At 43.8% G+C, this 26,775-nt stretch overlaps 1 protein-coding gene and 1 non-coding gene across 3 annotated transcripts; both read left to right on the top strand.

Annotated features, from left to right (window-relative positions):
• Window positions 1-25,029, top strand: RILPL2 (Rab interacting lysosomal protein like 2). Of its 2 annotated transcripts, XM_081540399.1 has the most exons (4): window positions 1-396; window positions 8,998-9,149; window positions 15,399-15,512; window positions 24,508-25,029. In XM_081540399.1, the coding sequence occupies exons 1-4, from the start codon at window positions 73-75 to the stop codon at window positions 24,536-24,538; spliced, it is 621 nt and encodes a 206-aa protein (XP_081396525.1). In that variant the 5' UTR covers window positions 1-72; the 3' UTR covers window positions 24,539-25,029. The 2 variants fall into 2 exon arrangements, with proteins under 2 accessions (XP_081396525.1, XP_081396527.1); XM_081540401.1 differs by lacking the exon at window positions 15,399-15,512.
• LOC145528012 (U6 spliceosomal RNA) lies at window positions 15,165-15,271 on the top strand. Its single transcript, XR_014070092.1, has one exon. It is a non-coding gene; the product is annotated as a U6 spliceosomal RNA (small nuclear RNA).
• Window positions 25,030-26,775: the final 1,746 nt, after the last annotated feature.

The following is a 26,775-nucleotide window of genomic DNA, read 5'->3' as shown; positions in this document are numbered from 1 at the left end:
GTGCCGGGAGGAAGTTGGACGTTCGCAGACTCCGAGAAAGCAGCTCCGGAGGCTCTAGGGGTCTGGGCCGCCATGGAGGAGCCCCCTTTGAGAGAGGAAGAAGAGGAAGAGGAGGAGGACGAGGCGGGGCCCGAAGGGGCTCTGGGCAAGAGCCCCTTGCAGCTGACCGCTGAGGACGTATATGACATCTCCTACGTGATGGGCCGTGAGCTGATGGCCCTGGGCAGTGACCCCCGGGTTACACAACTGCAGTTCAAGATCGTCCGCGTCCTGGAAATGCTAGAGACGCTGGTGAATGAGGGCAACCTGACGGTGGACGAGCTAAGAATGGAGCGGGACAACCTTAGGAAAGAGGTGGAGGGGCTGCGGAGAGAGGGCTCGGCCGCCGGCCCGGAGGTGAGTGCGGGAGAGCGGGGACTCCCCCCGGGGGCGGGACGCAGGGAGCGCCCAGTGGTAGGGGGGCCGCTTACCTCTCTTGAACATCCGGGCCCCTCAAAACAAATCCCCACGAGTATCAAGTCCTCAGTTTAGAAGTGTTGTGTATGCTCAGTTGCTCAGTCTTGTCCGACTCTTTGCAACCCCATGGACTGTAGCCCACCAGACTCCTCTGTCCATGGGATTTCCCAGGCAAGAATGCTGGAGTGGGTTGCCATGCCCTCCTCCAGGGAATCTTCCTGATCCAGGGATCGAACCTGAATCTCTTATGTCTACTGCATTGGCAGGTGGATTCTTTACCACTGCTCCACCTGGGAAGCCCAGAAGCTTTATGATAGGTTAACATTAACTGAGCTCTTACTAGGTGCTGGGCCATGCCCTGAGTATGTTCTAAAGCAGAGGCTTCCTGCTGGAAGAGGGAAGGGCAGAGTCTTAACCACTGGACCACCGGGGAAGTCCATCTTTACTTGCGGAAGACGGGTTGATGGGGACCTTGAGCAGTGGTTCTCAAACTTGACTGTGTTACTCACTCAGTCATGACCAACTCTTTGCAACCCCATGGACTGTAGCTGGTCAGGCTCCTCTGTCCATGGGATTCTCCAGGCAAGAATACTAGAGTGGGTTGCCATTTCCTTCTCCAGGGGATCTTCCCCACCCAGGGATAGAACCTGGGCCTCCTGCATTGCAGGCAGATTGAGTACCATCTGAGCCACCAGGGAAGCAGGCATTTCAAGCTTTAGCAGGCATCAAAATCACCTTGAGTGATTAAAACACAGATTGGCTGGCCCCAGCCCCAGAGTTTCCGACTCAGTAGGTCTGCAGTGGGACCTAGAATCTACAACTTTTCACAGGTTCCAAGATGATACAGGTGCTCTCAGTCCAGGTTTCACGATTTGAGAATCTTTGACCTGGAGTAAGAAATACATTTTATCTATAGAGAAATTACTGCTTATGACCACAGAAAAATATGTAAAAGAATATCCAGGGCAGTTATATTCATAATTGTGCCAAACTGGGAAACAATCCAGATGGAACAGAGGAATGGATTTTTTAACTTGTGGTATGGAATACTACACAACAATGAGAAAGTACTGATACGCACAACTATATGGATGAATCTCACAGATATTACATTGAGAGGTAGAAGCCAGGTACAAAAGAGAGCCTCCTGTACGTAGAATTCAAGAATAGGCAAAGTAATCTTTGTATATATATATATATAAATTTTTTTTTGCTGGCATGTGGGTTCTTAGTTCCCCAACCAGGGATCAAACCCAAGCTCCCTACTACTACTATTAGTAGTGTGGAGTCTTAACCACTGGACCACCAGGGAAGTCCCATCTTTACTTACAGAAGACAGGTTGATAGTAACCCCGGGATGGGAGAATGGGAGGGAACAGGAGGGAAATATATAGGGAACTAATCTGGGTGGGGTTACCATACACATATGGTAAAAATCATCAAGCTATAAATTCAAGATTAGTACATATTTCTGTATATATGTTATACCCCCATTTTACAAAATTACATTTTGCATCAGTATCCAGAACTGATGAAACAAAGTTTCAAGATACAATTTATCCTAACTCACCCTTACTAAACATGATATATAGTCATACTTTCCTATTCTATTTTTATGAATTTGTAAATTATTTTGCAACTCACTAAATTAATGTCACAACTCTCTAGTGAGTCTCCAGTTACAGTTTTAAAAAAAAAACTTCCCCAAGTGAAGTATCTCATTTAATCCTCATACTATTATTATTCCCATTTTATAGAAGCAGAGACATAGAACAATTAAGTAATCTGCCAAGGACTAACAGCAAGTAAGAGATGAAGGCAGAATTTTAGTTCAGAGATGCTAGTCTGTTTTTTTTTTTTTTTTTTTGGCTCTACTGGGTCTTCATTGCTTCTTGAGGGCTTTCTCTATTTGCAGCGAGCGGGGACTACTCTCTAGTTGCGGTGCACAGGTTTCTCATTGTGGCGGCTTCTCCCATTGTGGAGCACAGGCTTAGTTGCCTCAGGGCATCTGGAATCTTCCCAGACCAGGGATCAAACCCATGTCTCCTGCATTGGCAGGCAGATTCTTGTCTACTGCGCCATCAGGGAAGTCCTCAGAGATGCTAGTCTTAACCACACAGTACTGACAGACCTATGACTTCACTTGTGGTAACATTGGATGAGTGACTACACTGTGAGGGCCCTGGAGCTGTGGAGCCAAATTAGACAAGGTCCCTGCCTTCATGGAACCTCACAGCTAGTGGGAGAAGCAAGACACACAGACCTTCAAAACCAGCCCACAGGATTACAGGCTGAGAAGTGTGCCATGAGAGGACAACAGGAACAGGGTTGGTGAAATTCACAGGGAAGAGTGAAGATTTCTGGTAGCTTTGTTCGTACACTTTTACTTCACCTACTCATTAGTCATGGTGACAATTCTATTTGTAGATAAGGTTCTTCTTTAGGATCTGTCATATGAGATGGTTGAATATCATGATTAGTAGCCTGACTTTTGAGATTCAAGAGCAGTTAAATGACAAATGACTTGCCCAAGATCCCTCAGCTCACAGTTTGCACTTGTTTCTTGTCATCTCCAACTCCAGGCACAAAGATAGACCCATGATGGATCATGAACAGTGTGGTCTGCACAGGGGCCGGGCCATTTCCTGCCTGGGGCGTAGCAGACAAGCTTCATTACCCACAGATGAGATAGCACATTTTCCTCCCAAACTGTAGTCTTGAGAACGAGCGTGGGGGAAAAGGCAGAGAGAATGAATATTTAATGCCACTAGACAGTTTATAAAAATATGCCCTTGTCTTTTTTTTTTCTTCTTGTTTTCTTAATTACTATTTTTAGCTGTGGTAAAGTAGAGGTGAAATTTACCATCTTAATCATTTTTCAGTACAGAGTTCAGTGGCATTAAGTCCATTCACACTATTATGCAACATCACCACCATCCTCTCCAAAATGCCCATCTTGCAAAACTGAAATTCAGTGCCCACTAACCACTAACTCCAAATTTCCCTTCTCCCCCGAGGCTCTGGTAACTCTCTTTTCCTTTCTGTCTATATGAATTTACCTATTCTAGGCACTTCATATAAGTAGAATCAGATGATTTTTGTTCTTTTGCCACGGACTTACTTCACTTCATGTCCCAGGGTTCTTCCATGTTGTGGCATGTGTCAGAATTTCCTTCCTTTTTAAGGCTGTATAATATTCTGTTGTAGGGATTCACCGGTTTGTTTATCTGTCTGTCAATGGACATGTGGGTTGCTTCTACCTCATGATCTGTATAACTATTGTTTCCCTGAACATGGATCTATAAATCAATCTTCAAGCACCTGCATTTAAGACTTTTGGGTATATACCCAAAAGTGGAATTGCTGTATCATGTAATAATTTTGTTGTTAATTTCTAAAGGATCAGCCATTCAGTTTTTCATAGTGACTATACCATTTTACATTCTATCAACTGTGCCCAAGAATTCCAGTTTTCCCACATCCTTACCAAAGCTTGTTTGTCTTTTTTTTTTTTTTTTTTGCTGGCCACACCATATGCCATGTGGGATATTCCTTGTGAAGTGAAGTGAAGTGAAGTGGAAGTCACTCAGTTGTGTATGACCCTTGGCGACCCCATGGACTATACAGTCCATGGAATTCTCTAGGCCAGAATACTGGAGTGGGTAGCCTTTCCCTTCTCCAGGGGATCTTCTCAACCCAGGGATCGAACCCAGGTCTCTAGCATTGCAGGCGGATTCTTTACCAACCGAGCCACAAGGGGATCAAACCCATGTCCCCTGCAGTGAGAGCACAGAGTCTTAACCACTGGACCATCAGGGAAGTCCTGCCAACACTTGTTATTTTATATTTTGTTTGTTTGATTACAGTAACCATCCCAATAGGTGTGAGATTTTTTTCCTTTGTGTTTTTAAAATTTAAGTTCAAAATTCAAAAGTTACAAAAGTATTTGCCTTGGAAAAGCTCTCATATCCCCTCCTTGGAAAAAATTTAAGCAATCAGTTTCTTAAAGTATCCAGAGATACTTCCTGCAAACACAAGCAGATATAAATATAGTTTTCTGTTATTCACGCAGATAGTATGATAATATATACCCTGTTCTGCCCCTTGCTTATTTTCACTTAATATGGCATGAAAGTGGTACTAAATCAGAATATAAAGAGCTTCCTCATCTTTTTTTTAATGTATTTATTTATTTATTGGCTGCATCAGGTCTTAGTTGCATGTAGGATTTTTAGTTGTGGCCTGTGGGGTCTAGGTCCCTGACCAGAGATCAAGCCCAGGTCCCCTGCATTGGGAGCTCAGACTTAGCCACTGGATCACCAGCAAAATCTCTACTTCCTCATCTTTTAATGGCTTTTGGAAACTTCCATTGTACAGTGATATCAACTGTTCAACCTGAGGGTTCTCAGCTTGGAGTTTTTGGAACCCTGCTCCCCCCGTTCTCTAAGATTATGAGTCTGATCCATGAGATCCATGAACTTGCATGGGAATAAATTATATTTTTATTTTCACCAGCCTCCAGATGAAATGTACCACTTTATTCAATCATGAATGCATTCATGTTGATGTTTGGTAGAAATCAACATAATACTGTAAAGCAATTAGCCTTTGATTAAAAATAAATAAATTTTAAAAAAATTATGAATGTAGAAAACAAACCACAGTAATATTATCAGTAGTACCTGTGACAGTCATCAGTGGAAATCACAGGTGTTTTCGTATCCCATTACAATGTAGTACATATATCAAAACTTTGTTTTTGTTCTGTATCTTATTGGACCTGTGGCTACATTGTGTTTAATGAAGGAGCCGGTCTTGGGATCACATATTTATTTTGAGATTTTGATGAGTGTATGTTATCTTAGTTGGTTTCCTTGTAATCCTATGCCTTTTGTTTTATACATTTAAAATCATTCTGAGATGGAATCCACATGGGCTTTACCAGACTGCCAAAAAAGTTTCGTAGAACACAAAAATGTTAAGAATCTCTGCTTTAACCAGTTTCCTATCAAAAGACCTTTGTTTTCCAATCATTTGGTCTGAGCCCGAGCCTCAGTGGATTACTCTGATCTGTACCAGTTGGCCCCTGAGTATGTAGAGGAAGTGGACTCACTGGGTCAAAGGAAAAGCATTTGACGTTTTAATGTGTATACATCCTAAGTCACTTCAGGTCTATGTGACTCTTTGCAACCCCATGGACTGTGGCCCAGCAGGCTCCTCTGTCCATGGGATTCTCCAGGCAAGGATATTGGAGTGGGTAGCCATTCCCTTCTCCAGGGGATCTTCCCGACCCAGAAATCGAACCTGGGTCTCCCACCTTGCAGGTGGATTCTTTACCATTTGAGCCACCAGAGAAGCCCAGTGCCACCAGGAACTATTGCCAAACTGAACTCCAAAGGGGATAAAGTGATTGGCTCCCTTTGCAGTCAGTGAAGGAGCCAGTTTCCCCACAGCTTTTACGACACAGTGTTTTCTCAAACACCACTGATATTTGTCAGTCCAAGAGGGGCAATGTGGGCACTACTGCCTTTCTCTTTGTGGTGTGCTTTATTCTCTTTATCACCTGTAGAATATTCCAGAGTGTGGTTGTACCTCCGTTTATTTAACTAACTAGACTTCTGCTAATGGACATTTAGGTTGTTTTCAAATATTTGCTTTATTTTAACTTCAGTTTGAAAAAATGTCAAACCTATGGAAAAGTTGCAAGACAAGTACAATGAACACTTGTATACCTTTCACCCTGATTCAGTTGTTGTATTCAGGTGTGCATATATGTGTGTTTGTGTGTGTGTGTAGTATGTCTTAAGAAATACACACTGGGGACTTCCCCGGTGGTCCAGTGGCTAAGAGTCTGCCTGCTAACGCAGGGGATGTGGGTGTGATCTCTGATCTGGGAAGATTCCACATGCTGCTAAGCCCACGCACCACAACTACTGAAGCCTAGAGCCCGTGCTCCACAACAAGAAAAGCCACCACAATGAGAAGCCCGAGCACTGCAACTAGGGAGTAGCTCCCACTTGGCAAAACTAGAGAAGGCCCATGCAGAGCAACAAAGACCAGCACAGCCAAAAATAAATAAAATTATTTTTAAAAGAACAGAAATAGACACTTAAACTTCCCTGCTTCCACTGCAGGGGGTGTGGGTTCAGTCCCTGGTAGGGAAACTAAGATCCTACATGCCGCATAGTCCAGCCAAAAAAAAAAAAAGATACACAGACTGAAGTATTTATAGACACCCATATACACATATGTATATACACATTATTTACTCATTCAAAGTCTGCCCAGCTATTTGAGCAGACATTATGTTAGCTACAGAGTTAGTAAAAGATTAGGTTCTTTCACCCTAAATACTAAATACTTAAGTGTGTATCTCCTAGACATACTGTTACATAACCACAATAAATGATCAAATTCAGGCGGGAAAGTTGGTAGAATACTAAGATCTAATATGCCATCCCTATTCAAAATTCATAATAATGACCTTTATAGCATTTTTTTTTTCTGACGGAGAATCCAGTATAGAGTTATACAGTATCTTTAGGAATTATCTCCCTCTCATTTTTTTTTTTTTGGCCACACCTCTAAGCATGCGGAATCTTAAATTCCCCAATCAGGGATCGAACTTTCGCCCCCTGTAGTAGGAGCTTGGAGTCTTAACCACTGGACCACCAGGGAAGTAAGACATATCTCTTTAGTCACCTTTAGTCTGGAGCAGTTCCTCAGCTTTTCCTTTTCTTTCATGACATTGACATTTTTGAATATATTATGTATCAGTGTCTGTAGCATGTCCTTCAACTTGAGCTTGTTCTGGTGTCTCTTCTTGGTTAGATTCAAGTAATACATGTTTAGCAGGGTTATCACGCAAGCAATGCTATATCCTTCTCAGTGTCTCGTATCAGGAGATGCCTGATTCAGTTTGTCGTTATTGGTGATGTTTGGTGATGTTAACTTCTAGCCCTTGGTTAAGGTGTTGTCTACAAAATTTCTGCACTGGAAGGGTGCGTTTATGTCCTTTGTAATGTGTAAGTAGCCTATGGGAAAATACTTTGAAACTGTGCAAAATATCCTGTTCTCTGACAAATTTTCACCCGATGGTTTTAGATCCATTCACTAGTCTTGCCTGAATCAATTATTACTAAATTGGTTGCAAAAGGATTTTCTAACTCTATCATCTACATGTTAATTGGCATTCCAGGGATCTCCTTGGTGGTCCAGTGGTTGACTCTGCGCTCCCAATACGGGTGTCTGGAGTTTGATCCCTGGCCAGGGAAGTAGATCCCCCATGCTGATCCCGCATGCTGCAACTCTTAGTTTGCTTGCTGCAACTGAGAGTTTGCATGGCAAAACTATAAGATCCTGCATGATATAGGAAAGATTAAAGATCCCCTGTGCCTCACCTAAGATCTGGTACAGTCAAATAAATAAATAAATATTAATTGGAATTCTGCTATAAAATACAGATTCCCTTCCTCCCGAGCGTATTAGTCAGAGAAATATAACAATAAGAGATATAGATGTAGCTATAGATATAGATGAGAATATTCATTATAGGAGTCAGCTCAGGTGGTTATGGAGGCTGAGAAGTTCCACAATCTGATGTCTGCAAGCTGTAAAACCAAAAAAGCTGGTGTCGTAATTCAGTCCAAGTTGGAAGGCTTGTCTCAGGGGCTGATGGTACAAGTCCTGGTTTGGGACAGTTCGAAATCCCAAGAACCAGGAGCATTGATGTGCAGTGCTCAAGGGCAGGAGAAGAAGGATGTCCCAGCTCAAGCAGGGAGTGAATTCACCCTCTCTCCACCTTTTTGTTCTATTCAGGCCTTTAATGATGCCCACCCACACTGGGGAGATCCCTCTGCTGTACTTAGGTCACCAAATCAAATGCTAATCTCTTCCAAACACACCTTCACACACACCTCAAAATAATGGGCTAACCAACTATCTGGGTATTCCTTAGCCCAGTCAGGTTGACATATAAAATTAGCTATTAGATCCCCTTTAAATAGTTAATAAAATTAAAAAATTATAGATTCCTGAATCCTCTTCTTTTTATTTGATGGCTTATTATTCATTCTTGTTATTATTCATGTTGTTACTCAGATTGTTCAGTTTGGCCAGTAGGAGCGCCTTCGAACTGTGTCCTTTTGATCTGTCTCCATCCCTTACACAATGGAATATTCCAAACTCAACTTGGACTTTCTCTGCTCCATCCCTAGACTCAGCCCCTCTCCAAGGAGCCCTGGCTCCTTCCTTGGAGAATAGTCCTTAGAACTCTTGCTTCTTCTTTTAAAATTTTTTAAAGAGGATCTTAGTTCCCCAGCCAGGGATCACACCAGGGCCCTTGGCAGCGAAAGCACAGAGTCCTAACCACCGGACTGCCAGGGAATTCCCAGAACTCTTTACCATCAACCAAACACTTGCAGCAGGCAATGCCTCACCTCATCAGGTCCCTGGGAGTAACAGAACAAGAGAACTTTCCTTTCTGGGATGGAAAGTCCAGCCTCATGCAGGAAAAGGTACAAGCGATGTCCTTTCTTACAGGTGAACCTGGGACCAGACAAAATGGTGGTTGACCTGACAGATCCCAACCGACCACGCTTTACTCTGCAGGAGCTGAGGGACGTGCTTCAGGAGCGCAACAAGCTCAAGTCACAGCTGCTGGTGGTGCAGGAAGAGCTGCAGTGCTATAAGAGGTGGGCTGTGCTGCCCTGGGGCTCCTACTCTGCAGACCCAGATCCTGTCTGGAACTCCTTGATATGTTACCTATCTGTTCTGATGTTCATTTAGTCAACTTACTGGAAACCCACTCTATGCCAGAAACTATTCCTGGCGCTGAAGGTAGAGCAGGGGACAAAACAGGAAGTCCGTGCTAGTCTAAGGGGAAGATGGGCACTCAGCCAGGAAGCCTGCAACACACACGCAGGATGAGGGTGGTGGATGCTGAAGAGAATGTAGAAAAGTGACTTGACAGAGACTGGCGTTCTGGGGAGGGGCCTGTGTCAGATTGGGTGGACAGGGAAGACCCCCCTGAGGTGAATGACAAGAAGCAGCCAACCAAGGAACAGTTTGGTTGGGCAAAAGTAGAACAGGAAGTGCAGAGGGCCTGGGGTGGGAACCATTTGGCCAATTTAGGGGACCCACCATGGTGGAACTTGGAATGTGAGGTATACAGTGGTTCAGAAGAAACCAGGAGCTGGTCATGTTGGCCACAGAAAGGAGCTTTAGGTTTCTTATTTTGTTGTTGTTGTTTTTATTGGAGTATAGTTGTAATGGCAATCCATTCCAGTATTCTTGCCTAGAGAATTCCATGAACAGAGGAGCCTAGAGGGCTACAGTCCACGGAATTGCAGAGTCAGACACAACTGAGCGACTAACGCACATAGTTGCTTTACAATGTCATATCAATTTCTGCTGTGCAGCAAAGTGAATCAGCTATTTGTATACATATATCCCCTCTGTTTTGGATTTCCTTCCCATCTAGGTCACCACAGAGCATTGAATAGAGTTCCCTGAGCTATACAGTAGGTTCTCCTTAGTTATCTATCGTATACATAGTATCGATAATGCATATGTGTCAATCCCAATCTCCCAATTCATCCCACCCCCACCAAGGAGCTCTAGTTTTATAGCAAATGTAACAAGAAGGCTCTGGGATGCCTTAATCAAGGGAATGACCAGGTCTGATTCACTATTTGAAAAGATCAGTGTGGTGATTCTGATAACTGAACAACTTGGTTACTTAAGAGAAAGTCCTTGTTCTTTGGAAAGCCACTTAAGTATTTAGGAGTAAGGGGGTAACATTTCTCCAATTCACTCTCAAGAGAATTCAGAGAGAAGGTAGATAGTTGCAGGGGTGGATGGGTCGGTGGATGGAAAGATGGATAGATGGCTAAGTAGGTAGATAGATACATGGATAAGCATTTGAAGGATCGGGGTAAAAAGTGTATGGAAAGTTTTTGCACTAATATTATACCTTTTCTCTAACTTTGAAATTGTATAAAAATTAAAAGTTAAAAAAAATCATAATAAATATTGTATACAGGAGGAATTGTAGGATAAGCAAGGCAGGAAATAAGGAAGTTGTTGATATAGCAGGTTGGGACTTTGTTGTATCCCTCTGTGCCATGTTTCCCAAAATGTTTTACTTTATATAGGTATTTCTTGAAAAGGAGGCTCTAGGAAGTCCCCTGGTGGTCCTGTGGTCAGGATTCGGCGCTTTCACTGCCATGGCCCAGGTTCAGTCTGTGGTTGGGGAACTGAGGTCCCTCAAGCCACATGGCACGGCAAAAAGGAGCTCTGTGGTTGAATAATTCGGAGAAGCCCACAGTTAAACAAAGCAGGTTTCATTAGAGGCAGATGAAGGAAAGACCAAAAGAATAAAAACGTTTTGCCTACTAATATTTGTTTGTTTTTATTTTATTTATTTATGTATTTATTTTTGGCAGCGCTGAGTCGTTGTTGCTTTTCCCAGGCTTTCTTTAGTTGCGACGAGCTGGGGCTACTCTTTGTTTCAGTGTGAGGGCTTCTCTTGGTGGTGGCTTCTCTTGTTGCAGAGCACAGGTTCTAGGTGCACAGGCTTCAGTAGTTGCAGCACAGAGGTTTGGCAGTTGTGGCACATGGGCTCTAGAGCACAGGCTCAGTCAACTAGTATTTGTTTCGTTTCGGTGTATTGGTGGTGCTGCAGAGCACGTGGGATCTTAGTTCCGCAGGGTCAAACCCATACCCCCTGCGTTGGAAGCATGGAGTCTTAACCGCCGGACCACAGGGAAGTCCCGTGCCGACTAATATTTATCAGTTCAGTTCAGTTCAGTCACTCAGTCATGTCTGGCTGTTTGCGACCCCATGGACTGCAGCACTCCAGACTTCCCTGTCCATCACCAACTCCCAGAGCTTGCTCAAACTCATGTCCATCAAGTCAGTGGTGCCATCCAATCACTTCATCCTCTGTCGTCCCCTTCTTTTCCTACCTTCCATCTTTCCCAGCATCAGGGTCTTTTCCAATGAGTCAGTTCTTTGCATCAGGTGGCCAAAGTATTGGAGTTCCAGCTTAGCACTAGTCCTTCCAATGAATATTCAGGACTGATTTCCTTTAGGATTGACTGGTTGGATCTCCTTACAGTCCAAGGGACTTTCGAGAGTCTTCTCCAACACCACAGTTCAAAAGCATCAATTCTTTGGTGCTAAGCTTTCTTTATAGTCAAATTCTCACATCCATATATGACTACTGGAAAAACCTTTGTCGGCAAAATAACGTCTCTGCTTTTTAATATCCTGTCTAGGTTGGTTATAGCTTTTCTTCCAAGGAGCAAGCGTCTTTAAATTTCATGGCTGCGGTCACCATCTGCAGTGATTTTGGAGCCCAAGAAAATAAAATAAAGTTTCCATTGTTTCCCCATCTGTTTGCCATGAAGTGATGGGACCGGATGCCATGATCCTAAGGGTCAGAGAGGTCAAGTAGCTGCTCAAAGTCCCTGGGCTGGTGATGGCAACCTTGAGATGTGATGTCAGACAGACTGACATCAGAGCCTGAGCTTTTAATTATCACATCACATTGAAACTTGCAAAGTTTGGAGGTATGGGATGTACTCTGAAACAAAACAACAAAATGTTTTTTTAATTTGACTGTGCCAGGTTTACAGCGCGAGGGATCTTTAATTGAAACATACAAACTCTTGATTGCAGTATGTGGGATCTAGTTCCCTGACCAGGGATCCATCCCAGGCTCCTTGTGTTGGGAACACAGAGTCTTAGCTAATGGACTACCAGGGAAGTACCCCAATGATATTATTCATTAAATTCATTCAATGTGACATCATTAAGAGAGCAGCAAAGTAAAAATGTCCTTAGAAAGCCCTATCCGAAAGGACTGAGTTCTGCCAACAGGAATTTAATTGTCTTCCTTCCGCTGAGGTTGGAACCACGTTAATGGAAAGACCTGCCTTCATCTCATTTAATAAGTGCTCCAGACACAGTTAATTAAAAAGAGGAACTGCTAGACTGCCGATGCCGTAAGCAGCTTGCAAGTGAATAAAGCAACACATGTTGGTTCCAGTTTTGAATTCCCAGAGAACAACAGATGGGCACTTCCCATCTGGTGCAGGCTGATAGACAGATAGCAGGATTCTGTTTAGTCTCTAGTGTTATATATTCTGGAGAAACCAGCATGTCAACTGAGGTGTTCTCTTAGCAACTACATCAATTTGGAAGCCCAAGCTCATACTAAGGATAGTTTTTAACTGAAGGCAGCTATGGTAGACTGTTTCCAAAGAAGGACACAACAGTTTTTCCCATCCTGTACTCCTTTTGCAGTGAGACTTTGCCACTCCTCTCATCGGAGTACAAGTAGAGTCTATTTTCCCTTCCCTTGAATCTAGATGGCCCTATGACTTGCTTGGACCAGTTGAATGTGGTGGAAGTGATGCTGTTTGGCCTCCAAGGTTAAGACTCTCAAAGGCCTAGTGACTTCCATGTTTGTGCTCTCAGACTGCTGCATTGAGACTTGCATGCTATGAGGAAGCTCAAGGCAGTCGCATGGAGAGATCACATGAAGAAGAACCGAGGGGTCCCATATGACAGCCGCAGCTGATCCACCAACCGAACACGGCCACTTGAGAAGCCCAAACTGTACCATCAGGAGAACCACCAAGTCAACCATAAGAGATAGAGCCATCTGGGAATTCCTTGGCGGTTTCAGTGGTTTGAATTTCACAATCTCACTGCCAAAGGCCTGGATTTCATCCCTGGTTGGGGAACTGATATCCTACAAGCTGTGCAGCCAGAAAAAAAAAAAAAAATAGAGCCATCATGAGAAGTCATAAATCATTGCTTTTTGTCTGTTTGTTTGTTTTCACCTCTTTTTTTTTTTTTCTTTTGGCTACACTCTGTGTCATGTGTGGGATCCTAGTTCCCCAATCACGGATTGAACCCACACCCCCTGCATGGGAAGGCAGAATCTTAACCACTGGACTGCCAAGGGAGTCCGCCATCACTGTTGTAAATCGCTAAGTTTTAGGGTGTTTTGTAGCTGTAGGAAGTGGGGAAAGGTTATTTTTAGATCAAGCTGCCAGTATGATTGATTTTGGTTCTTTCTGGCTTGTAGACAGCTGCCATATTGCTGTGTCCTCAGCTGATGGGGAGAATGAGAAAGAGAGAAAGCTGTATCTCCTTTTGAAAGGGCACTAATCCATCATGAGGGCCCACCCTCATAACGTCATGTAAACCTAATTGTCTTCCAAAGGCCCCATCTCCAAATACTGTAATACTGCGGGTTAGGGCTTCAACATACAAATTCTTTAAAATAATTTTATTTTTTATTTTTTATTGTTTTTATTTGACTTTGTTGGGTCTTAGTTTCAGCATGTGCATTCCTTTAGTTGTGGCATGCAAGCTCTCAGTTGCAGCATGTGAGATCTAGTTCCCTCATCAGGAACTGAACCCAGGCCCCCTGTACTAGGAGCTCAGAGTCTTAGCCACTGGACTACCAGGGAAGTCCCAACATATGAATTCTGGGAGGACATAATTCAGTCTATGGTAAGGGGGAAATTTATGCCCGTAGCATGAGCATAAATTTACCAGTTGGTACACACAACAAAATACCTAAGTGGACCTAATGAGCTTATTGGATCAGACATTGAAATGCTTCATCACAGTCAGGCTTCTTTTGGTTGCAGGTGACAGAGATCCTATTCAAACCAGCTAAAGTAACAAAAGGAGATTTTGTTGGTTCACATAGCTGGGAAGGATCCTAGAATTGCTCTCAGAAATAAAGAAAAAAACTGCCTGTAAGACCCCAGGGCTGGAATCAGGGACCCCAGTCCTGATTCTTTCTTTGATTCTTTTTCTTTGTTGGCCTCCTTATCTTGTATTGAAGACAATCCTTTTCTGAATCTTAGGAAGCATGACTGCTGGCAGTCCCAGTTGAGCAAGTGAGAGAGAACAGCCTTCTTCCAAGTTCTGTACATCAAGTGCAGGGAAATACTCTGGCCCTCTTTGAGTCACCTGACCTCAGTATCTTATTGATTAATATCAATCTAGCTCTTAACACCACCTGACTTACTGTATATTTTTACATTTTTACTTACTTGTTCATTGACTATTTTCTTCTCAATGGAATATAAATTGCATGAGAGAAGATATTTTATCTGTTTTTTCATTGCTATGTCTATATAGCTTGGTAGACTATGTAGCTTAATAATATTTGTTAAATGAATGAATTCCATGTATTATCTCACTTAATCCCTCAATCCTAGAAGGCGGGTACTTTGATGATCCTTTTATTACCAATTAGGAAATCAAGGCTTAAGTTAAAGCAGCCGTCCCCAAACTTTTTGGCCAGGGACCAGTTTCACAGAAGACAATTTTTCCACAGACCAGGGTGGAGTGGGGGATGGTTTCAGGATGATTCAAGAGCTTTACACTTTTGTGCACTTCATTTCTAATCTAATTCCACCACTGATCTGACAGGAGGTACCAGTTGGTAGCCCAAAGGTTGGGGAGCCCTGAGTTAGAGAATTTATACATGATCATATTTCTAGAAATTAGAGACGCTTGAAGTACCAGCCATGGTAATTAGATAAGAGAAAGAAGAGGTATAAACATTGGAAAAGAGGAAGGAAGATTCCAGAGATCTTGGTCAGAATGTCTAACTCTAGAGCTTTCAATGATAGTATTATTAATATAATAATAATTATGAAGAAACTTCACTTTCAGTGCCCGCTTCGGCAGCACATATACTGCAATTGGAACAAAACAGAGAAGATTAGCATGGCCCCTGCATAAGGATGACATGCAATTTCATGAAGCGTTCCATATTTTTTAATAATAATAATAACGAATATGAAATAAATAAACTGTAGGGAAAAAAAAAGAACCTTCACTTTCAAAGCTGCACAGATGAGAGATCTGCAATAAAACAACCCACTTATTTATCTCACTTTTCCCAGTGGTCTGATTCCACCAAGAGAAGGCCCAGGAGGAAGAAGAGAGAAAGAGGCTTTTGTTTCCAGGGGCAGCAATGGCAATAGCAACAAGGAGGAGAAGACAATCATAAGGAAACTGTAAGTCGACTTGCTGCCCCATGTTGCCATTAGATAATCGCGAAAGGAAGGAGTCGGGGTGAGAAGGGGAGGCCTTGCTCTCCTGGTGGTGCTCCTGCAGCTGATATGAAAATTCTATGCCAGTGTATTATGATATCTTCTAGGCAGTAGCGTAAGCACCTGACATTATTAATTCATTGACTCATCACAGTGACCCTATAAGGTAGACACTTTTGTTTCCTGTGTGATGCGAACTCTTACCTGTGGCAGGTGGGATCTAGTTCCTCAACCAGGGATTGAACCCAGACCCCCAGCACTGGGAACACAGAGTCTTAGCCACTGAACCACCAGCAAAGTCCCCAGATGTGCCTTTTCTGACTCCAGGTATGAATACAGCTAGGCACACCTTAGTTTCTTCCATTTCTTAAACAAAGGAAAACAACAGAATTGGAAAGATTAGAGATCTTTTCAAGAAAATTAGAGATACCAGGGGAGCATTTCTTGCAAAGATGGGCACAATAAAGGACAGAAATGGTATGGACCTAACAGAAGCAGAAAATATTAAGAAGAGGTGGTAAGAATACATAGAAGAACTATACAAAAAAGATCTTCATGACCCAGATAATCATGATGATGTGATTACTCACCTAGAGCGAGACATCCTGTGTGAAGTCAAGTGGGCCTTAGGAAGCATCACTATGAACAAAGCTAGTGGAGGTGATAGAATTCCAGCTGAGCTATTTAAAATCCTAAAAGATGATGCTGTGAAAGTGCTGCATTCAATATGCCAGCAAATTTGGAAAACTCAGCAGTGGCCACAGGACTGGAAAAGGTCAGTTTTCATTCCAATTCCAAAGAAAGGCAATGCCTAAAAATGTTCAAACTACTGCACAATTGTACTCATCTCACACGCTAGCAAAGTAATACTCAAAATTCTCCAAGCTAGGCTTCAACAGTATGTGAACTGAGAACTTCCAGATATTCAAGCTGGATTTAGAAAAGACAGAGGAACCAGAGATCAAATTGCCAACATCTGTTGGATCATAGGAAAAACAAGAGAATTCCAGAAAAATGTCTACTTCTGCTTCATGGACTGCTAAAGCCTTTGTGTGGATCATAAGAAAATGTCGAAAACTCTTTAAGAGATGGGAATACCTACCTTACCTACCTCCTAAGAAACCTGTATGCAGATCAAGAAGCATCAGTTAGAACTGGACATGGAACAATGGACTGGTTCCAAATTGGGAAAGGAGTACAACAAGGCTGTATGTTGTCACCCTGGTTATTTAACTTATATGCAGAGTACATCATGCAAAATGCCAGACTGGATGAAGCACAAGCTGGGATCAAGATTGCCAGAAGAAATATCAATAACCTCAGATAAACAGATTACACCACCCTTATGGCAGAAAGCGAAGAGGAACTAAAGAGCCTTTTGATGAAAGTGAAAGAGGAGAGTAAAAAGCTGGCTTAAAACTCAACATTCAGCAAACTAAGATCATGGCATCCGGTCCCATCACTTCATGGCAAATAGATGGGGAAACAATGGAAACAGTGACAGACTTTATTTTCTTGGGCTCCAAAATCACTGCAGATGGTGACTGCTGCCATAAAATAAAAAGATACTTGCTCCTTGGAAGAAAAACTATGACCAATCTAGACAGGATATTAAAAAGCAGAGACATTACTTTGCCAACAAAGGTCCATCTAGTCAAAGCTATGGTTTTTCCAGTAGTCATGTATGGATGTGAGAGTTGGACAATACACAAGGCTGAGGGCCAAAGAATTGATGCTTTTGAACTGTGGTGTTGGAGAAAATTCTTGAGACTCCCTTGAACTGCAAGGAGATCAAACTAGTCAATACTAAAGGAAATCAGTTCTGAATATTCATTGGAAGGACTAGTGCTGAAGCTGAAACTCCAATACTTTGGCCACGTGATGCGAAGAACTGACTCATTGGAAAAGACCCTAATGCTGGGAAAGATGGAAGGTAGGAGGAGAAAGGGATGACAGAGGATGAGATGGTTGGATGGCATCACCGACTAGATGGACATGAGTTTGAGCAGGCTCCGGAAATTGGTGATGGACAGGGAAGCCTTGTGTGCTTCAGTCCATGGGGTCGCAAAGCGCTGGTCGTGACTGAGCGACTGAACTGAGGTGAACTGAGGCACACCTTTCCTCCACTCCAGGCTGAAGCAAGCATCCTGTTGGTCTTGGTTGCTTTGAAAATGTCTGACCTGATGACAGTTCACCAGCTCCTGGTCTTTTGGATCGAAAGTGAGAAACAGCCTTGGTCAAGGATGTCAAACTCGAAAGCCTACAGGGGCCAAGCACTTCATGTGGATGTGTGAGGGGGGCGTAGGGTTGGGTAGGGGACATTTGCCCCTCAGTTCTGTCTGGCCAATGAGCAACTTGTTAACAGACCTTCTGATTCTTGAGAGATGCCATGACGTCGGATTTGTTCACGGAATCGGTTTTCCGAATGTTGGCAGATCATTTAAGCTTAAAAATAAAACTGTGTGATCCAAATGAACCATCATTGTGGGTTGCGTCGGGTCCTCAGCCTCCATCTAGCTCTTGTTTCATTAGTCTTGCCTCCCAGGGAGGGCTGAGGGGACCTCAACTTCCATTCATGTATTTGGTCATTAGTTAGTCAGCAGACCCTCACTGAGTCTATATTGTGCGCTAGGCGAGATGTTCACCCTGGGGGTACTGCCGTGACCTATTTTGTAAGGACTCTGTTGACTCCGGTTTTACAGGGAAGTAATTTTGAGGGGTCAGAGATTCTGGGTTACCTTCCAGGGCAGGTTTAATTAAGATGCCTTTGTTTCAAGAGAGAAGAGAGATTTATTTTTTCTTTTTCTTTTTTTGGATCCTCAGGAGCAGAGTGTTCCATTAGTGATTCTCAGCTCTTGGCACAATGAGCTTTGTTGTCAGCACAAGCTTGCTTTCTTCTTGCTTTTATTTATTCTCTCTTTATCTCCATCCCCCATTTGCAATCTGTTTCCCAGCTCCCGTCCCTCTCAGCCCATCTCATATGTATTTAATGTGTTCTGAAAAGTACATATTGTCTTATATGGATGTGTTTTCAACGGTAACTGATATTTTGTTTAACATTCATTTTCATTCTGTTTCCTGATGCTTTTTTTCCCTTCACTAAGCACTGTCATTGTTTTCCTTTTTACCAGGCACTCTTCTTTTTTAGGCTTTTTTTTTTTTTTTTGCTACGCCATGGCTCTAGGATCTTAGCTCCCAATTAGGGATCGAACCTCTGCTCCCTGCAGTGGAAGCTCAGAGTCCTAACCTCTGGACCACCAGGGAATTCTTCAGGCACTTTTTTACAAAAATCTTGGTAATATGTTTTACTAATCCAGCGCTTCCAAAATACTGTCATTTTCAATGTGTGATCATTATAAAATATTATTAATGAGATATTTTACAATCTTTTTTAAAAAATAGTAAGCCCTTGAAATCTTATGTATATTTCACACTGACAGCATATTTCAATTAAGACTCGCAGTGGCCGCTGTATTGGGTGGCACAGCTTTAAGCAATATATGGTAAAATGCTTTGGGTTTTGAGAACTGAGTGTGAATGATCCTTTTTTTTAGTGTTTTTTAAAAATTATACCTAACATAAAATTTACCATTTTAATCGTTTTTTAAAAATTGAAGTATAGGGACTTCCCTGGTGGTCCAGTGGCTAAGACTCTGTACTCCCAATGCAGGGGGTCTGGGTTCGATCCCTGGTCACGGAACTAGATCCCACATGTAGCAACTAAGAGTTCACATACTGCAACTAAGACACAGTGCAGCCAAATAAATAAATATTAAATAAATAAATAAAAATAAAAATTGAAGTATAGTTGATTTACAGTGTTGTGTTAGTTTCAGGTGTATAGCAAAGTGATTCAGTTATACATATATATAATATATATCTTTTTTAATATTCTTTTCTGTTACAGGTTATAACAAGTTATTGAATATTATTTCATGTGTGGTACAGTAGGTCTTTGTTGTTTATCTATTTTATATATAGTGTGTATCTGTTAATACTAAACTCCTAATTTATTCCTTCCCCGTACTTCCCCTTTGGTAACCATAAGATTGTTTCCTATGTCTGTGAGACCATTTTAATCATTTTTTTAAAAAATACTTTTTTATTTGGCTGTACCAGGTCTTAGTTGTGGGACATAGGCTCCTTAGTTGAGGTACTCCGGATCCCCAGCCACAGCACTCAGAGTCTTTAGTCTCAGAATTCGAACTCCTAGTTGTGGCCTGTGGGATCTAATTCCCTGACCAGGGATTGAACCCAGGCCCCTGAATTGCGAGCGTGGAGTCCTGGCCAATGGACCAACAGAGAAGTCCCCATTTTTCAGGGGCATTAAATATCAATATGTTTACAGGGACTTCCCTTGGCGGTCCAGTGGTTAAGACTCTGAACTTCCACTGCAGGGGGCATGGGTTTGATTTCTGGTCAGGGAACTAAGATCCCACACGCTGTGTGGTGTGGCCAAAAAAAGCAAAAAGGAAATTTATGATATTGTGCAGCCATCACCACAATCCATTTCCAGAACTTTTTCATCATCTCATCCTGAAATTTTGTCCCCATTAAATACTAATTGCTCAGTTCCCCTCCCCCAACCCCTGGCAACCACCACTCCCCTCTCTGTCTTTATGAATCTGACTACGCTGGAGACCTCATATAAGAGGAGACATACAGTATTTGTCCTTCTGTGATAGGCTTATATGATTAGCATATTGTTCTCAGGTTCATCCATGTGGTACCACGTGTGAGAATTTCTTTCATTTTTAAGGCCTGGTGATATTCCATGGTATGTGTAGACCACTTTTGATTTATCTATTCATCTCTTGATGGACGTCAAGCAAGTTTTTGTTTCGTTTTAATTTTTTTCTTTATTTGACTATGCATGCATGCGTGCTCAGTCGCTTCAGTCCTGTCCAACACTTTGCAACACTACGGACTATAGCCCTGCCAGGCTCCTCTGTCCATGGGATTCTCCAGGCAAGAATACTGCAGTGGGTTGCCATGCCTTCTTCAAGGGGATCTTCCCAACTCAGCGATCGAAACAGGGTCTCCTGCTTTGCAGGTGGATTCTTTACCACCTGAGCTACAAGGGAAGGGCTTATTTGAATATACTGGGTCTTAATTGTGACCTTGCGGAATCTAGTTCCCTGACCAAGAATCAAACCAGGCCTCCTGCACTGGGAGCTCGAAGTCTTAGCCACTGGACCACCAGGGAAGTCCCTAAGCAGTTTTTTAAGATCTATCCACCTAGCAGCGTAGACACACGTCTTGTTTCTAACGCCAGTGATGGGATCCCAGGTTGTCTTCCCCGACTGTGGACAGTGCTGCAGTGAATATCTGCTTGCTTATTCATGTCCTCTCATGGACTTGTGTGTGAATTTCCCAGGCATAGACTTCCAGGAGGAAAATGGCAGGGCCATGGGGCCTATCAGCCAGGGTTCTTGTTTATCAAGAAACCAAGGCTCACTCAAAAGGAGTGACTGAAAAGATTTCAAGAAGGGACATTTTATAGATGTGGGAACGGAGATAAGGGATGGAGAAGCACCCTGGGGCGGGTGACAGAAGAGGGAGGAAAGGGAGCCGTGAGGGCCCCTGGGGGAGTCAGACTGAAGTGTGGCCTTCAGAAGAGAAACACAAAGTGACTAGTGAGACAAGGCCGGCAGGGACAGAGCCGGGAGTGAATACCCCTACATCTCTCTCCTCCCACCCTCCCAGCTCCTGCTGGTGCTTCCCATTGGCTGAGCCCAGCCAGAAGCTAGAGGACAAGGGAGCTTGTTGAGGTCATCCACAGATGTCAGCCTCCTGGAGCGGAGAGCAGGCCAGAGAAGGGAGGACGTGGTTCTGCAGGGGCAGATAGCCCGCAGAGTATGCATCTTCTTAGTTAAGTGTTACCAGGCTTGTGGGATCTTAGTTCCCTCACCTGGGATCAAACCCAGCCCCCCTACGGTGGAAGTGTGGAGTCCTAACCACTGGACCACCAGGGAAGTCTCTACCGGGCTTTCTTTTCTCCTTTCTTTTCTGTCCTTATTTTTTGCTTGCACTGGATCTTCATTGCTGCTTTCGGGCTTTCTCTAGTTACAGCCAGCAGGAGCTGCTCTCTCATTGTGGTGCACAGGCTTCTCACTGCCATGACTTCTCTTGCTGTGGAGCACAGGCTCTAGGCACACGGGCTTCAGTAGTTGCAGCATGTGGGCTCAGTAGTTGTGGCTCACTGACTTAGTTGTTCCAAGGCATGTGGAATCTTCCTGGACCAGGGATCAAACCTGTGTTCCCTGAGTTGGCAGGTGGATTCCTATCCACTGTACTACCAGGGAAGTCCAGGCTTTCTTGAATGACTGCATGAAAACAGCTTTGTTAGACAAGATCACCTGAAACCACATTTATTTATTCCTCCAACAAATATTTATTGAGGGTCTACCGTGAAGCAGGCACTGTTCTAGGTGCTGGGGTAGAGTGAACAAGCCAGAGTCCCTGCCCTCATGGTGCTTACATTCTAGTGGGAGAGGCAGAGAGTGAACTGGTCAGGACAATTTCAGATGGCCCTATATGCATTGAAGACCATTAAACAGGGTGCTAAGAGAAGGGTTGATAGGGAGCTAATTTTTAATTTTTTTGGCCTCACCTCAAGGCATGGGGGACCTTAATTCCCCGACCAGGGATTGAATCCATCCTCCCTGCCCTAGAAGCACTGAGTCTTAACTGCTGGGCCGCCAGGGAAGTCCTGATAAAGAGCTACTTTAGATTTGGTGAGTCCTGGAAGGCACCTGTGAAAAAGCAGCATTCAAGCTGAGTCCTCAAAGACCATAATGATCTGAGTTTTCCCTGCCTTGCTGGCAGAAGGAACAGCAGGTATAAAGGCCAGAGGCTGGAGACAGCTTGTGCAGCAGAGATGACGGTGGCTGGAGCAGCAAAGAGACGGGAGGTGAGGTTGGAGTGTGGAGCAATCATGTCGTTCTGGGACACATGGATCACAGTGATGACTTTGGATTTCATTCTAAGTGCTTTGGAGAGACTTTGGAAGGTTTTAAGCTGGGGAGTGATGTGTCCATATTCACCTATAAAAAGCTTAAGGACCTCCCTGGTGATCCAGGGGTTAAAACTCCATGCTCCCAATGCAGTAGGCATGGATTCAATCCCTGGTCCAGAAACTGAGATCCCACATGCCGCACGATGCAGCCTAGAATAAAAAATAAAATCTTTTTGAAAAAACAAAAGTTTACTCTGACCGCTTTGTGGAAGAGGGTTGATAGGACAGAGTCAAAGTGTTTCTTCTCCTTTAGAAAGGGTCTCCTGTGGTAAGATAATGTATGAGAGAGCATTTCCACCCTACAGAGGGTATCTGATCTGAAAGTGTTTATGTGGGATATTTGGCTGAGGAACACACTGGAAACAAGGCTTCCAGACGCATAAGCTACTGGTTTCTTTCTGCTTCTTCTTGGGGAGTTCTTTGGGTCACATAATTGGAGTTTGAGCCTGATATGGCAAAAATGAAATGTATGTAAGCCAGCCTAAGGACATGGGCTTCCCAGGTGGCACTAGTAGTAAAGAATCCCCCCTGCCAATTCAGGAGATGCAAGACTTGGGTTCGATCCCTGAGTTGGAAAGATCCGCTGAAGGAGGGCATGGCAACCTGCTCCCATATTCTTGCCTGGAGAATCCCGTGGACAGAGGAGCCTGGCGGGCTACAGTCCACGGGGCCACCACGAGTCAGACACGACTGAGCAACTGAGCACACACTGAAGACACAGGTTTGAAGACAGTGAGGCCGCGATTTCATGATCAGACAAGCTATGGCGTGCATGAATGAATGACTTTCCCAAGACTTAGGTCACACTAAGAAGGGTTTTATCTTTGTCCTGAGGACAGTGGGGAGCCCTGGAAGGGTTTAAGCTGAGGAATGACTTAGCTCTGCACAGTGATGCAGTCATGCTGGCTGCTGTGTGAGTGGATTGTGGGGGTGGCGGAGGAGGGGGCGGACAGGAAGGCTGTGGTGCTCATCAGGGTGGCTCAGCCTAGGGGTGGCAGTGGAAGAGATAAGTAGTGGGATTAGGAACATATTTGGGGCATGGTGACTAAAATACAACAGATGGGATGACAGGAGAGGAATTGAGAACAACTCCCAGTTCCTGGCTTGAATGACTGGGTGAGGGGTGATGTCATTTCCTGAGGCAGGGAAGTGGGGGTTGGGAGGTGGTATACATAGGTTCACGGGGAGGGCGGATGTGCCCTAACACCTGTATCCACACACGAGGCAAGGGCTCGCCCCTACCATTGCGGGCAGAGCTGCTAGCGGGGCTGGGGCTGGGGGTTGTCTTTGACTAGAAGCAAGAGCCTGTATCCCCATCCCTGACTTTTCAGCTCACTGGCCATCTTTGCATCTTTCCGACAACCTGAACTAGCATTGACACTGTACTTTGTGATCACCCCCACGTGTCAAGTGCGTCAGGAGGACTGAAAGTTTGGTGCTCAGGGGATATCTTTATATGTATTATCTGTTATATCCAAGAATTTACATGTTAGTCATTATGCATTTTATCATTGTAGGGAACACTGAGAAGTTGTCGTTTCCTCTACAATTAAAACCACTTAAAATGAAAACAAAAACATTCCAGACTCCATTTGTCAGGCTAGCACGGTGGTTAAGTGGGCTTCTGGGCCCAACTCCCAGTTCCAAGACATAATTGTGTGAACTTGTGCCTGTTACTGAACCTCCCAGAACCTCAGTTTGCTCATCTGTAAAATGGGGATATTGACTATACTCAGCCTCCTCACGTTGTTACGAGTGTGAAATGAACTAGTAGATGGAAAGCCCTGGAACAGTGCCTGTTGCATAATGAGCTCTTAAGAAATAAACTTTTGACTGAATGGCCTGCAGGAGCTGCTTACAGAATGTACAGGGGGTTGTGCACCTCCCCGCTTCAGAGCTCTCTCTGTTTCCTCTGACCGCCCCCTCTCTCTCTCCACATAGGTTCTCTTTCCGATCAGGGAAGCAGACCTAGACCTGAGGCCATGACTGCGTTCTCAGACATGGAAGACAACCCACGAAGACGATTTCCACAATCATCTCTCAGTGCCATGTGTACCCACTGCACTTGCTTCTTTGCTTCCCCTCAAAGCTGTCCGAGGAGAAAGGGGTGAGGCTTTCTCCCCGGCTGCAGAACTGAACACCCCTGAACGCTGGGCCAGGGCAGGAGAAGTGGCAAAAGAAATTGAAAAAGCAGAAGAGGAAAACAGTGGGGCCACCTGCAGCCCCACTTCAACCACCCAGGGGGCCTCAGGCACGTAGATGTGGATGCCAGCTCTGCTTCCCTGGGCCCACGTCTTTACCACACAGCAGCGAAATACACCAGCCCAAGTGGGGATGGGGAGAGGATGCAGGAAAACCTGGTATAGACATTCCAATGATGACTTCACTGATATTTAGTGAATATTTGATTTTGCTCATATGACTTTCTATATATGATTTTGTATTAAAGTAAAATGACTTTTACACTTTCTGTGTTTTAGAGTGGCCTCTTAGAGTTATGTAACCTGGTGTAAGGTACTTCAGCTTTTTGGAGTCTTGGTTTCCAAATTTGTGAACTGTATACAGTTGACTCTTGACCAATTCAGTTTGAACTGCACAGGTCCACTGACACATGGATGCTTTTATATAGTAAACACCATGAAATTGAAAGTGAAAATCTCTGTCATGTCCGACTCTTTGCGACTCCATGGACTATGCAGTCCATGGAATTCTCTAGGCCAGAATACTGGAGTGGGTAGCCTTTCCCTTCTCCAGGGGATCTTCCTAACCCAGGGATCGAACCCAGGTCTCCTGCATTGCAGGCGGATTCTTTACCAGCTGAGCCCCCAGGGAAGCCCAAGAATACTGGAGTGGATAGTCTATCCCTTCTCCAGTGGATCTTCCCGACCCAGGAATTGAACTGGGGTCTCCTGCATTGCAGGCAGATTCTTTACCAACTGAGCTATCAGGGAAGCCCAGTAAACACCATAGTACTGCACAATCTGCATATGTGGAGATATGTATGATATATATACCTATCTCCATATATGAGATGGTTGAATCTAGTTGGATCTGCATATATGGAGGAGGAACCTTGAATCCAGAGGGCTGACTATAAGCTATAGGTGGATTTTTAAAAATTTTTTATTTATTTTTTGGCTGTACCACGTGGCACGGGAATCTTAGTGCTCTGACCAGGGATTAAACCCACACCCCTGCATTGGAAACTTGAAGTTTTAACCACTAGACCACCAGGAAGTCCCTATACTTGGATTTTTTCAATGTGGGGAGAGTGAGGGCCCGTAACTTCCTGAACTGTTCAAGGGCCCAATACACACACACACACACACACACACACACACACACACACACACACACACACGTATATATTATACATAATAACACATGTATACATACATGCGTATATATGGTGGACAGGTGTTTCATCGTATCTAAGTGATGCACCATTACTTTGTGTGTTGCTGTGATAGAAAAAAAACGCTACAAATGATAACATCAAGATGCTATTGACTTTAAGGCTCACCCTGATTTCAGCAATGTTAAAATGTGAAAAAGAAGTAAATTTAGGCATCAATGAAATACAGTCCATAGAGAGCAGAAGACTACACTTTGCAAAGAAACTAATGAGCCTGCTGAACACATCCTGTGAGCCTGTCTTCTCAGGGAATAACACTGGCTTAATGATCACATCTTGGTTCCTGCCTGGATTATCTCATTTATTCCTCTAACAGCTTGAGGAGATGGGGACTAACTAATATGAATTTCCTAGTTTATGGATTTGGAAATGAAGACTCTGAGATGTTGAAGTACCTTACGTGAGGTCACGTAGCTATGAAGTTACTGCCCAGGATGCTAATGCAGGCCTGATTCTAGATTCTTTTTTTTAATTATATGGCTGCACCAGGTCTTAGCTGTGGCACATGAGATCTTTAGTTGCAGCGTGCAAACTCGCAGTTGAAGCACATGGGATCTAGTTCCCTGACCAGGGCTCAACACTGGCCCCCTGCATTGGGTGTATGGAGTCTTAGCCACTGGACCTCCAGGGAAGTCCCCTCAGGCCCAGGTTCTTATCTGTGAAGCTTTATGTACCCTGATTCTCCAAAAAGTGCTGATATTAATAACAAGCACAATTTACTGCACCTACATATGTTGCCTCACCTTATCCCTATGAGATAGGCGTTACTATTATTATTCACCCAAGCAGCTACC

This window comes from Giraffa tippelskirchi, chromosome 11, assembly GCF_054371585.1.
Source record: "Giraffa tippelskirchi isolate mGirTip1 chromosome 11, T2T-mGirTip1v1.2.pri, whole genome shotgun sequence".
In the NCBI taxonomy this organism is placed as follows: Eukaryota; Metazoa; Chordata; class Mammalia; order Artiodactyla; family Giraffidae; genus Giraffa; species Giraffa tippelskirchi.
Note: the sequence above shows the minus strand (reverse complement) of the source record. Positions and strands in the feature narration are given on the sequence as shown.

Coding starts and splice junctions, on each gene's coding strand:
- RILPL2 (XM_081540399.1), top strand. CDS start 73: ATGGAGGAGCCCCCTTTGAGAGAGGAAGAAGAGGAAGAGGAGGAGGAC. Junction 397..8,997: donor GCTCGGCCGCCGGCCCGGAG/GTGAGTGCGGGA, acceptor CCTTTCTTACAG/GTGAACCTGGGACCAGACAA. Junction 9,150..15,398: donor GAGCTGCAGTGCTATAAGAG/GTGGGCTGTGCT, acceptor CACTTTTCCCAG/TGGTCTGATTCCACCAAGAG.